This window comes from Danio aesculapii, chromosome 10 (assembly GCF_903798145.1).
Source record: "Danio aesculapii chromosome 10, fDanAes4.1, whole genome shotgun sequence".
In the NCBI taxonomy this organism is placed as follows: Eukaryota; Metazoa; Chordata; class Actinopteri; order Cypriniformes; family Danionidae; genus Danio; species Danio aesculapii.
In genome coordinates this window covers 33,763,140-33,776,764 of record NC_079444.1, presented here as the reverse complement: position 1 = coordinate 33,776,764, position 13,625 = coordinate 33,763,140, and the positions used below count along the sequence as shown (strand labels likewise).

Sequence of the window (13,625 nt, the reverse complement as noted above, 5' to 3'; positions counted from 1 at the left end):
TGCCCTATATATCAAAATTGGATCCTTTTTAAATATTTCCCAAGTGCTGTTTAATGGAGAGATACTTTCAACACATTTTAAACATAATAGTTTTAATAATAATAATAATAATACTTCTTTTGTTTATGCCATAATGACTACATAATAATTTACTATTTATATTCTGTTATTTTGCAAGATACTAGTAGATTAGACTAAACTGCAATTCAAGGGCTTAACTAGATTAATCAGGTTAACTAAGCAGGTCAGGTGAATAAGGAAAGTCATTGGAAAACAGTGACTTGTTCTATAGCCAATGGAACAAAAGAATAATTTCTAAAGCGGGCTAATGACATTGACATAAAAAAAACAAAAAAACATATATATATATACATATATATATATATATAAATATACACACGTTTCTTTTGTTCCAGACAAACTTAAAGTAATACGTTTTCTCCAGATAAAGAATAAACAATATAAGAGAATATTAATATTTGAAATATAATTTTGCAGGAGGGTTAATAATTTTGTCTTCAACTGTACATGCATGCAATATTTTTCTTGTTCCAATATTGTAGTGAAGGTTGTCAATTCTGTGGACAATCGATTACAACCTACCTGTTTTAAAACTTCAATAAGCACCAGGGAGAAAATGAAATCGATTGCTAAATCCCTCCTTTCCATCAGATAATCTTTCTGCTGTTCGTCACTGAAAGACAGATGGAAAATTTCTTATTAATCACTGCTCACTTAGTCAATGATATAAACCTGCTACTGAATCTAGAGTCACAAGAGCTTCGGAAAATCTAATTGATTCTGATGCACTGATGCAATCAAACCCAACTGCCAAAAGGTGTTATGTGATTACGACCCCTGGACATTAGATCTGCAGAGATATTTCTGCCTTGCCTTTACCACAAATTTGTGACAACATTAAGGCACCAATAAGAGCAAGTTTCAGAGGATCCATTTCTAAAACACACAATCAAAACATAATTACGTATGTAAGCGTGCCTAACATGTCCACGCTGAAAAACATGTGCTAATCTTGTTGGTTCAACTATTCGAAAACAGCCGATCATCACAGTGCTATAGCAATTACTGGCCTAACATCAAATGAGCTGCTGAGCAATGCACCGCAGTAGAGATTGTGTTTCATAAGATGAAGGCGGGGCTTCCTGATGACAGCCATCAATCACACACTCCCATCCACACCAGATCACACATACATAAACACACACACTCACACAGAAAACCATTAACATGCTAATGCTAAAGACATTCAATCTTTTGTGCTTTAATTTAAACGTATTCTACAAACAAGATAAAAACTGGCATAACTTTAGCCTTCGTGAAAGGAAAAGTGGTTACCAATAATCTACATTGCTTAATTTGTTCAAGGACATAGTTTATAAATGAAACTTTAAATGTAAGCTCACTTTTTGGACTTGGTGTTTGCACGTGGGCGATACTCATGGGACTCGTCTTCCAAACCGTTCTGTCTTTTGTACCAGTCAAACAGTGTCCGCAGGATGGACGGAAGACAATACTCAGCAAGAGAGCTCATAGTGCTGATCAGCTGAGGAAAGAAAGAGGAAATTGCTCGTCACCAGTTAGCACTGTGTTTGTCACATTACTGTAACTGTTCAGCACAAAAGGATAACCGATTAGTAATCAATTTAATGCTAATCTATTTTCTAAACAATATTAAGTGTACTATTAAGCAGCATCTATCAATAATAAATTAAAAATGATACATTTTAGAAAATTAGCATGTTGCACACAGCACCTAATTTAAAAAATGGCAGTAGGACATGCATGATAAAGCATTCATTTGCTTTTCCTAGATACTTTATAAACACTTAGCAAACTATTTTCACATATTTTGAAGTTGTCCAGCCATTCAGCCGTAGTCAGGCAGGATGTAATACAAGTAATACAAAATGTTTTTGGTGATGGAATGGAATGGACAGTTTACTTGTGAAATATAGCAGCCAACTTAATGGTAAAATATAAGTATTTATTAAAAATATTAGCAACCAGCAAGAAAACTGAAACTCAAAAGTGGCTACAACTCAAACTGAATAGTTGGATATTGTGTCTAATGTTTAAAATATGGAGAGGATGACTTTTTCATTAAATAAATACCTGCTATATTGGATGAAATGGATTGTGCTTATGCCTTTACAGATGTGGCTACTAAGAACGCGCGAGTGAATGAATGTGACCACACACAGTGCTGCAGTACTGCGCGGCACAGCACAACATGGTCTAACACAACAAAGACATGACCAGTAGGGGGCAGTTATGTAACTTAGTGATCATACTGCACTGATATACTGTAGCAGCCAGAGCATGTGAGCGGAGCTGAGCAGTGTGACGTATATACAACAAGTGATGTATGTGCAGTGGTGGAAAGAGTACTGAAAAATCATACTCAAGTAAAAGTACCATTACTTGCCTAAAATGTAGTGCAAGTAGAGTAAAAAGTATCAGTTGTAAATATTACTCAAAGTATGAGTAAAAAGTAGTCCTTTTAAAAGTACTCAAGAGTAGTGAGAATTACGCTGTTAAAAGCTGACGCGTTTACATGTAATTTGTGCATGTGTGTAAATGTAAAATTCTGTAGTTCATCTAGCTATTGCCCAGCAGGCACACAACATCATAAGACGTTATTATTAGGTTAGATTGAGGTTGTGACGTCAGGTGACCAAAATTCAACATCTAGCCAGCGTCTAAGGACAATGTTATTTTGATGACCAATAATGACGTCAAATGATGTTGATATTTGGTCCATTTTAGGTTGTTAGAAAGTAACCAAAATCCAACGACAACTCAACATCTAAAATCAACATCATACTGACGTCAAATACTGACATCTATTCATCAGGTATGGCAAATCCAACGTCTGATAAATGTCAACAGTGGTAACGTCCACACAACGTCAAGCTGTAACATCATTAGACGTTGATATTTGGCTGGTTTTAGGTTGGACGTTGGGCATTGACGTAGACCTGACGTTGAGTTCAGACGTCAATGCGGTTTTCATTTCCAAACAAAATGCAACATCCTCATGACGTTGGGGTACAACGTCAATCTGACGTCATGTTGATGTCTTGTGCCTGCTGGGTGTTTAAGGCCATTTCGGTCATCATACAGTAAACATCCGTCATCTTGTCATCAGTGACATGCCTCTTAACAGTCTCTGGGTCAATGCATGTAAAGACTTTGGACATCTTCTTAGACACTTGAATACTTTCAAACAGTTTGCTGCAATTATAAATCGCCCATGTCTTGAAGTAAACTGTTAAGTGGGTAAACTGTTAAGCAGGGTAAACTAAATGTACTTCAACGTGGAGTTTGAATGTGAAAATATTAACTGTGATGAAATGGAAGACACACCAGTTTACAGGTACAGGATTAATCAATTTAACTGTGGTCTGTTTAGGATGGTAGTATATCTTAGAATGTGTGTATTCTTCTGCAACACATTTGTAATGTAATGTAATGTGTATTTATATAGAGCATTTATCGTGTATGGCTATTCAGCCGAAGCGCTTCACAATCATTACGGGAGTCTCTCCACTCCACCACACTCCACTCCACCACAGTGTGCAGCATCCACTTGGATGATGATGCGATGGCAGCCACAGGACAACGGCGCCAATGCGCTCACCACACACCAACTATTGGTGGAGTGGAGAGACAGTGATAGAGCCAATTCAGTTGGTGGGGATGATTGGGAGGCCATGATGGGTAAGGGCCAATGGAGGGTATTTGGCCAGGACACTGGGGTTACACCCCCACTCTTTTACGAGAAGTGCCATGGGATTTTTAATGACCACAGAGAGTCAGGACTTCGGTTTAATGTCTCATGCGAAAGATGGCGGTCACTGACAGTATAGTGTCCCCTTCACTTTACTGGGGCATTAGGACTGACACAGACCGCAGGTTGGCCTCACTAACACCACTTCCAACAGCAACCTAGTTTTCCCATGCTGTCTCCCATCCAGGTACTGACCAGGCTTAGCCCTGCTTAGCTTCAGTGAGTAACCGGTCTTGGGCTGCAGGGTGATATGGCTGTGATATTTAGCTGTCATTTAAAAGTATGTACTTATTAAATTGAGAATTTAGGGCATAGTATAATAATTGGTATGCAACATAAGTGGCATAATTGTACAAGAAATGTTATAATTCGGGTCAACAGAATCAGCCAGAATGAGATTGAGGGAGTGGATGATGTGGTCACACAGGCTGGGCTAAACCAAACAGAGAAAGGGAGGGCTGTATGGGCAGAGATGGCCTGGTATTCCCCCAACCACTGTGAGATGTTTTTGTGCACACACACACACGGGCTGCTTAAGAATTCAGTAGAGAGGGGTAAGGTCAGGACAGCACAGCACCAGCTACAGGAATGCTATTCTTAGGGTCTGACTGATGATGACGAAAAATTAGCCTGCCAATACAGAAGGGCAGTGAAAGTTTAATGGCATGGGAGCCCATTCGTTTATTCTTTGTCATTCTTTTCCAGCATCACTTTACCATGTCTAGAGCTATTAAATGATTGAGGACTGAAAACAAAATGTCTGAGCAATGATAGGGTAAAATTAGGAAGCATGTGGAAAATGTCACTTGATTTTACCTGGTCAAACTGCGGGTCTTCTCCTCTCTGTAGAGATTTGGTGAGGGGCTTTTCCTGTAGAACATCATAAAGAACGTACAGTTAGTATTTTAGATCATCGGCTGCCGATTCCCAGCAGGGTGAACAATGTTTCTTTTGTAATGCATGAAATTGAAAATCACCAAAATAAACACAACCAGGAGGACCACACGCAATCTATGCCTGCAGACTTTCTCAGACTTCAAACTTCTACAAAACTCTCCAAGTGTTGGTTTATTAAATATTTTGACTAATTTTGACCAGTCTGCCAATAAAAATGTAGTACTCTCAGCTTTACTGAACACATTATTCCATGTTTTTTGCTCCAAAATCAAATAGAAAATTCAATAAAACCTTGTCTTGGTGTGCTTATGTAACTCATCTGAGCATTTTCAATGGCTTCACAAATCAGCAAAGACTCAAATTTTAATTCTAAGCACTAAAACAATAGTAAATATTTAGATTTCATTCATCAGAACCAAACTTAATCTGAAGGTATCTCAGCTTTAACGCACATGTGGAGCAGGAAAGTGGGTCAAGGAGTTAAGAGAACAACTTAACTGAAGCTGGGTCTGGGGGTCAAATCAGCTGATTAACCTCGTAACATGTGGACACACGAGCACGCTTTCACACTAAAGAGGGTTGACAGGGTCAGATGAAAGGGCAAATAGGAGCTGGGATTCAACAGACAGGTTGAATACAGATGTCTAGGTCATGGCTTGAGTTCTGCTTCTAAAGGGCAATTCACAACACACAAACGAACGCCAATAAATAAGCCTGTTGGGGTTTGTTTGGATGAGTATTTCCAAGACCTGTGAAGAGATGATGCCAACCCTATGAGAACTTGAAGAGATGATCCCAACCATCCCAGAATTGACTTAACACTTACTACACAAATTGACTTCATTGAACATGCATTATTATTACATCTAAATATTTTTTTCTTTTGGAAGGACACTAAGGGCTCTATTTTAATGGTCTAGGTCAGGGATGGGCAAACTCGATCCTGGAGGGCCGATGTCCCTGTATAGTTTTGCACCAATCCTAATCAAACACACCTGCTTGTAGCTTTCTAGTGATCTTGAAGACACTAATTAGGGTGTTCAGGTGTGTTTGATTAGTGTTGGAGCAAAACTCTGCAGGGACACCGGCCCTCGAGGATCGAGTTTGCCCATGCCTGGTTTAGGTGCAAAGTCTGAAGGTCCAAAGTCTTAACACACATAATCCTGGATGCATAGTAGAAAATGGCTATTCTGAGAAAATTCAGGACATGTCATTCGTTCATTCATTGTAGTCCCTTATTTATCAGGGGTCACCACAGCGGAATGAACCGCAAACTATTCCAGCATATGTTTTACGCAGCAAATGCCGTTCCAGCTGCAACCCAATACTGGGAAACACCCATACATAGTTGCATTCACACACGGCCAATTTTTGTTTACCCAATTCACCTATCCCACATGTCTTTAGACTGTGGGGGAAAGCAGAGCACCTGGAGGAAATCCACACCAACACGGGGAGAACATGCAAACTCCACACAGAAATGTCAACTGCCCAGCTGGGACTCAAACCAGTGACCGTCTTGCTGTGAGGCGAAAGTGCTAACCACTGAGACACCGTGCCACCCTGGACATGTCATTAAAGAGATATTTGAGATAGTGTAACTCACCCTTTTTTCAAATCAGTTGCATATTTTGTTATGTTCAAAACAATATAAGATATTTTGAAAACTGTTGGAAAACAGTAACCACTGACTTCCATAACAGGACAAACAAATAAAATGTGTTCGAACACTCATCAATATACCTTCTTTTTTTTTTTACAACAGAATAAAAAAAAACTCATAGTTGGAAAATTATAGAAGGTTCATTTTTGGGTTAACTATCAATTAAAATCTTCATGAAATCAAAACTTACACTATTTATTTTGTTTAATGCACACTCTTATACTTAAGGTGAATAATTAACCTGTGCAAGTAAATTAAATTAGACCTCTGCTTAAAATCAGTTTCAGCTAGAAATGTGCCATAACAACACTAAAGAAAAATTGGAAGGAAGTTCTTGTTTAGGTGCTGAGAAATGGATTAATTTGCTTCAAGCTACTATCTGTGTGTGGTATATCATTTAATGAATGAACAACACAGATAGATAAGTTCAATAATTTTACTGAGATCTTTGAATGCTTCCTGCTTGGTCCGTGAGCTCTTTGGCTTGAACATACCAAGCAGATGAAACCCATTCCTGTCCACTTAAATCCAGACTCCTGCATAATGGGATTACAGTGATACAGGGAGACCAAGCAACCTGAGCCACTGCGGCAAAAACAGACACAGTATCTCATGGCTATTAGTCTAGTTTGAAGATATATTGCGAAGTATTAGCGTTCGATGACTGCCAGCTAAAGCAATTACAAATGAAAGCCACAGCAGAGTCATGAATAACTTGTGTGCCAGGGCTGTTAGATGTCTCTCCTCTTCTGTGTAACTGATTAGACAGCGTACTGTACACTTCCTGTTTTCCAGACAACTCAACATACCAGACAATCAGCTAAAACCAAACTTGCGGCGACTCCTTATTATATGGGATAGACATCATTTACTTGTATTTGGAGTTTTGTGTCGACTGATCCCCATAAATATTGTGTAAAACATTTGTGAATAAAGCAAATTAATTTTCTTATATAATAAATTATTACTTTATTAGACAAAGATGAAACTAAATGAACACGCAATGGCTTTTGAAGAGGCGAGACCATTCAATACAGTTCTGGGAGGTAATAATACCATACCACTTTTGTGGCAGACCTTGGCTAAGGTATTTTAAAATGACAAAAACAACATTTCAGATGTTGTACAATGTGGTTGGCTTTTTTATGGGGTTTGTCCATTAGTGTTTCTCCCTAGTTTTTCCACAATTTTTTGGTGATTTTGTGCGATAAAAAATGACAGATTTTGTGGCGGTAATTCCCAGAAATTTGTGGACAATTTTGCGATGTAAAATATATTTATAAACATAAAAAATATATATCTTATTTACCATATTAGGTAGCCTACTATGTTAGGTGTGCAATCTAACACAATTACAATGACACAAATCATAAAAATAAAGCTTCTTTATTTTGGTCTCTTGTCAAGACAAGATCTAAAACGGTAGCGATTAAGCCAATGGAAGGTTGTATAACTCTTATTTTTATCCACGATCTTAGTTTCTCTCAGATTTCACTCCCTGGAGCATCTGACATCATGTACCTCACACGTAGGACATGCGTTAGGGATCCCCCTACCATAATACACCTAAAACACAGATTGTCGTAAAACTCGTCAATGGCAGGGAAGCATTTTCTCTCATTAACTGCAGGGAACTAGTTAAGCGAAATAATTTATTAATAATATTAATTCATAATATTAACCAATCTCCATCACTGTAAGCTGCTTGCTCTTCTGTCTGTTCGATTGCTCCGTTTTTCTAGATGTTTGCTCCAACTTTCTTTTGCAGTCTGAAGCACGTCAATTGCACAAAATGCCCAATTCGCGTCACAGGATGTCTGATCTTTTTTTGCATTGATTTCACATGTAAATCACTTGTGCTTCATCTGTGTCTGCCCCCCCCCAACCCCCCCCATGTAATGTAATGTTAGGATAACATCAGATGAGACATCATTTTTCGAGCATGTATGCATGTCAAACAATTAATTGCAAACTGAAATAAATATATTTGATTATATATTGTTTGGAATTGGATGTTTTGTGAGATAATTTACATTTTTGCCAAAATAGAGAAAGGAATTAAATTAGGAATTAGGTAACTTTTTTTTTTTTTTTCGTTGGATTCAGTGATCACAAAATCACAAAAAACAAGGGGGTCTGATTAATGCCCTGCCATCATGCCCATTTTTATAGCACATGATCTGTTAACACAAAACTTTTTTATGTCCATGGTGAAAATTATTTAGTAAATAAATAAATATTGGTTTCCATCATAGTTTATGCATATTTTTTTCTTATCAGATAAAAAGTTTATCCCACTGAGTTGTTGCATACATTTTTTATGTGCATCTCAAAATTCATGCACAACTTGGCCTTTCCATCAAGCATTTTTTATGCAATACAGTGGTCCCTCGTTATTCGCAGGAATTACAACCTAAAAAATAACCCCCGAAAGGCGAAATCCGCAAAGTAGTCAACTTTATTTTTTACAATTATTATAGATGTTTTAAGGCTGTAAAACCCCTCACTACACACTTTTCTCGGGAGACAAGGAGACTGCGTTATAGCGTTAAAGCGAGTAGCGAGTTGTCTGACATCAAATATAAAAAAATAGGTCTCTTACCAGTGGTTCTGCCATGATGATGCGTATTTTCCGTTCTGACAGGGTGGTGAAGTTGGCGAACAGGCTTTTGAGGACATACTCGCCCGGTTTGCTCTCTGGGTCCACAGTGACCGGCATGGTGGCAACAGGACCTTTCCTCTCGCCCAGAGCACTGCTCACTTGGGGCAGCGGGCGCTTTCCTATGGGGGATGCTGGGAACGAATAAAAAAAATATATAACACAGGATTAGTTTATTATGGCCTATGGCTGAACAATAAATAGATTCAGCATCAATATCGCAATATGCATATCCGCAATAATCAGATACCTGGATGCGCAATGTTTAATCAGCATTATAGCTGACAAGGAGCCACAGTTCAGAACTTAAAATAAGATGCAGTCACTGCAGAATTGAACAATAATGGAGTGGATGTTTGTATGTGATTTTAAGGCCTTTCAAGAGAGTTTAAAGAATTAAAACACAAGAATTATTCTGTACGTAACTTTGATAAAGATCATTCTTATTGGAGCATTTATACAATGAATGCAGTGTATCTTACTATTGATCATTTAATTTCTGCACCTGAATACTGTAAAGCACTGTTTATTTACTTTTTATTTGCTCTACTGTAATTATGTATGCTTCTTATTTATTTATTAATTTGAAGCATGATTCGCCCCACTACATAATTATCCCAATCAATCTAAATTATTGAATTATATCCAAGCAGAGGTGTTGTATTCAAGTCGTCTAGTGAAATTGTATTAATATTGCAATTCATGTGTATATTGCAGAAAATCAAAGTATCGCAATTTTTCAGACATGCAGCTCAATTATAGACTTCAACTGTTCTGCTAATCATTCTAGATATGACTGAATTGACAGTGCACAAGCTCTGACATGGCATGTTGTGCTGGTGATCCTATCTTGAATCCAACTTGTGTAATTTCCCACAAAGAGAAAAATAGTGCCTGGTCAATGCAAGTCAGATTATCAATTAAAAAAAATAAATAAACTAAAACTGCTGCTATCAATGTTAGAGTTGCGGCCTATAGTTGAATCTATGCCTTGAGAGCACCATCTCGCAGTCAGCCAGGGCTGGAGCAGCTGGTGTTTTCATTTTTGGCACGACCATGTCATCGTTCCCAAAGGGGAAAGGGGGGTCAGCCGGCTGGCCGGGGCCGGGGGAGCCCACGTCATGTGGCTGCAGGGGTTTTAAGCATGTGCTCCTCTTAGAATAGACCCCTGCAACCTCTCAAGTCACAAGCTGAAAAACGAGTTGAAAAAAAATAATCTTCCTAACAGCAGCAACACGGGCAGTTTCGAGAGACGTGCAGTAACTCAAAATGAAGCAATTATCTTAAAATGACGATTGCATAAGCAGCAATTTTCAGTTCAAAATTAAGATGTCCTAAAGAGGTCCATCACGAACATGCTTTTGCTCATTTAAAAGTAAAGCAAACCCTGTTAATGTCAAAACACTAATGAATTACAACTGTAATAACAGCAAACAAGCAGCACGGTACAGTACAGTAAGTACACTGTCCTCCCATAATCTCAAAATCAAGCTTTTTCCTTAAATCTTAAATGTCAGCAAGTCTTTTCTGAAGAATAAGAATCGATATTTGTCAATGCAAAAGTCATTAACCAAAAAAAAAGTTATACAGTGTTATGGACATTTATCAAAGGCTGTTTCTCAATATGTGTTCTTCAGTGTTCTTGCGTCCTGGTGTTCACATGTAACGTCATCATCAACTACCAAATTCAGTTCCAATAGTCAAGACCGCAGGAACGGAGGACGCGTGAAACTTCCTGAATGTGTTCTTGATATCGAGGACGCATGGATGCAGACTTGAGCGCAAAACTCGCTCTAGAAGTCCGAGAAGTCATTGTGACTGGGGGTGGGAAGCGCAGCATTTTATAAAAAAAAGTTCAGATATATAACTTATTTATCTCAGGAGTTTCCCTAAACGAAACAGTGAAACATTACTATGAAACTCTTAATAAAGGCATAAACACATTAAGAGTGTTTATTTGCTGAAACTCGTATTAAAATCTGTTTTATTTATATTGTGCAACGTATATTTGTAAAGTCTTTATGCATAGTATATATTTTGAAAAGGAGAAAAACAATAAATCAGGAAGAACGCGGCATCTCACTTCTCAGAGGACGCGTTCTGTGTTCTCGCGGTCTCCCGAGTTTGTTCTTCCGAGGTGACCTGGCAAGACCGGTCTTCACAAGAACACAAGTCCGTTCTTTGCGTTCTTGAAATTGAGAAACAGTCAAAGGTTTGCTCCTATATTATTGTATACAGCTGCGTTCAGAGATTAAAAATGAGATCCAAGTTTTGGTATGCTCTAACTAAGAAATGCACTGTATGTAAAGCTGATTTTTTGTAGTATGAAATTTCTGTGGCAGACCTCAGACTTTAAACTTCACACCATGTTAATGAGAGTTCATGACCTGACAGCAGGGTTTAACTGCTCAGGTCAAGGGTAGAACAATGGAATGACAGGTTACTTCGGAGTGCTAAATGATATGAGATTTAGATGGAAAGCCAAATGAAGCAGCTGCTGGATGCCAAACAATACTTTCAAAACAAAAATCAGTCGTCCAATTTATTCATGTTCGATTTGAAATCACTACATACTGCATGGATGGCTTGACAGTCAACTGCAGACAACATTAACGTCAACGTTATTTATGGACAAACAGCGGACGTCAATTGACACCCCTAAAAGTTGCTTCAAACCGTATGAGCCGCTGGAAAGCAATTGTGAAATATTTCACTCGCTTCTTGAGCCCTTGAACACACTATCAGGAATCCACAGAATGCAACCTCCTTACAGCAAGCGTAGCGAGCAACAAAACACCCACGCAGCCGTAGACCTTTCACTCAGTGGCACCTACCAAGGCCCTTGATGAAGCTGATGACGCTGGCCCGACTCCACCGCACGGGAGAAAGCTCCATGGTGCGGCCGTGTCAGTTCCAGTAGTCCAAAACAAAACTAGCTCTCTACCACCACCAGAGTTCCATAATTCCCATCTGTTTTCCCGCCCTGTCTTTGCGGACATGCACCATGCTGGGCAGCCCTATCAAACTTGGGGTAGCAGGACTTTGCTCTTAAGTTATGGGAGTAGTTCGAGAAACACAGCAGTCCAGTGTAGCTCCTTATGGACGTTTGACAGAAGCAAGCCCTAACTGAGAGAAGGTCAAGCTGGAACTCTAGCAAAGCAGAGAGAGAGAGAGAGAGTGTGCGTGTGTGTGAGAAAAAGAGAGAGAGTGGGAGGGACTCGGTGATGCTATATTTAACCTCAGAACTGACACACACTCTAACACATTAAATCCTTTTTCTGGGAGCACACAAAAATAATATGAAAGGCAAAAGGCCTCTAGATTACGCTTATTTTACCACAATAAAACATAATTATATCATTATTTTAATTATTTAATTAGGAGACTAAGGTCTGACTTTGCTTAGACAAAAGTCTTGTCACTTAACATAAATAATGTACAGTATAGAATATAAAGTCATGGTGCAGTAAAAAAGGAATGAATATTGTGTGTGACTCCAATGAGCTTGGAGGACTGCATCCATACATCTCAGCAATGACTAGGTCCACACGGAATCTGTGTGTGCATAATTCCGCAGATTTTCCGCAGAATTCTGCAGATTTTTAGCCCCTTATTAATTTTGTTTATTTACTTGAGTAAATGTGTGTAAATCTATATTTATTCAGTCTTTAAATTAAATACAGTAATATTATTGACTAATATGAAAATGTTCATCTGATTTATGTACAATGCAGTTTGTACAGTAATATTTTGACTCCAATAACTTATTAATAAAGTCATCTGGAATGGCAAAGAAAGCCTGATGCAGGACTCCCAGAGCTCATCCAGATTCTTTGGATTCCTCTTCAGTGCCCCTTCCTGCATCTTACTCCAGACATGCTCAATAATGTTCATGTCTGGTAATGTTCATGTCATGGCTGGCCAATCCTAGTGCACCTTGACCTTCTTTGCTTTCAGGAACTTTGATGTGGAGGCTGAAGTATGAGGAGCACTATCCTGCTGAAGAATTTGCCCTCTTCTGTGGTTTGTAATGTAATGGGCAGCACAAATGTCTAGAAACCTCAGGCTGTTGATGTTGCCATCCACTCTGCAGATCTCTCGCACGCCCCCATACTGAATGCAACCCCAAACCATGATTTTTCCTTCACCGACCTTGATTAATTTATATGAGAATCTTGGGTCCATGCGGGTTTCAATAGGCTTTCTGCAGCATTTGTGATGATTGTGATGCAGTTCAACAGATGATTCATCTGAAAAATCAACTATCTGGCACTTTTCCAAATGATCAATTAGAAGTCAAGTTATTGTTTGTTGCTCTTTAAACTGGGATCGACGACAAGACTTTTGTCAGGTAGTGTACTTAGCATTATAATGGGTTTTATGGCACTTTAATAGATATTCCATTGATATTATATGTAAAATTGGTATTATGACATCATAACGAGTATTGTGATGTCATAATTGTAAAATGATGCAAACATGCATATGATGACATTATTAATGGTATCGTGGTGCTATAATGGGTATTATTACATCATAAAGACTTCAGATGGCGGAAAGCACTAGTTTTTTGAGATTTGAGTGAGCAGTTCCCA

The 13,625-nt window shown here is 38.5% G+C and overlaps 1 protein-coding gene across 1 annotated transcript in view; it reads right to left on the bottom strand.

Moving 5' to 3' along the window:
• fryb (furry homolog b (Drosophila)) overlaps nt 1-13,625 on the bottom strand; it is a 99,760-nt gene that overhangs the window by 69,069 nt on the left and 17,066 nt on the right. Inside the window, 4 exon segments of the mRNA XM_056467294.1 lie at nt 604-694; nt 1,425-1,564; nt 4,628-4,681; nt 8,974-9,164. Coding sequence (XP_056323269.1) covers nt 604-694; nt 1,425-1,564; nt 4,628-4,681; nt 8,974-9,164 — 476 coding nt within the window.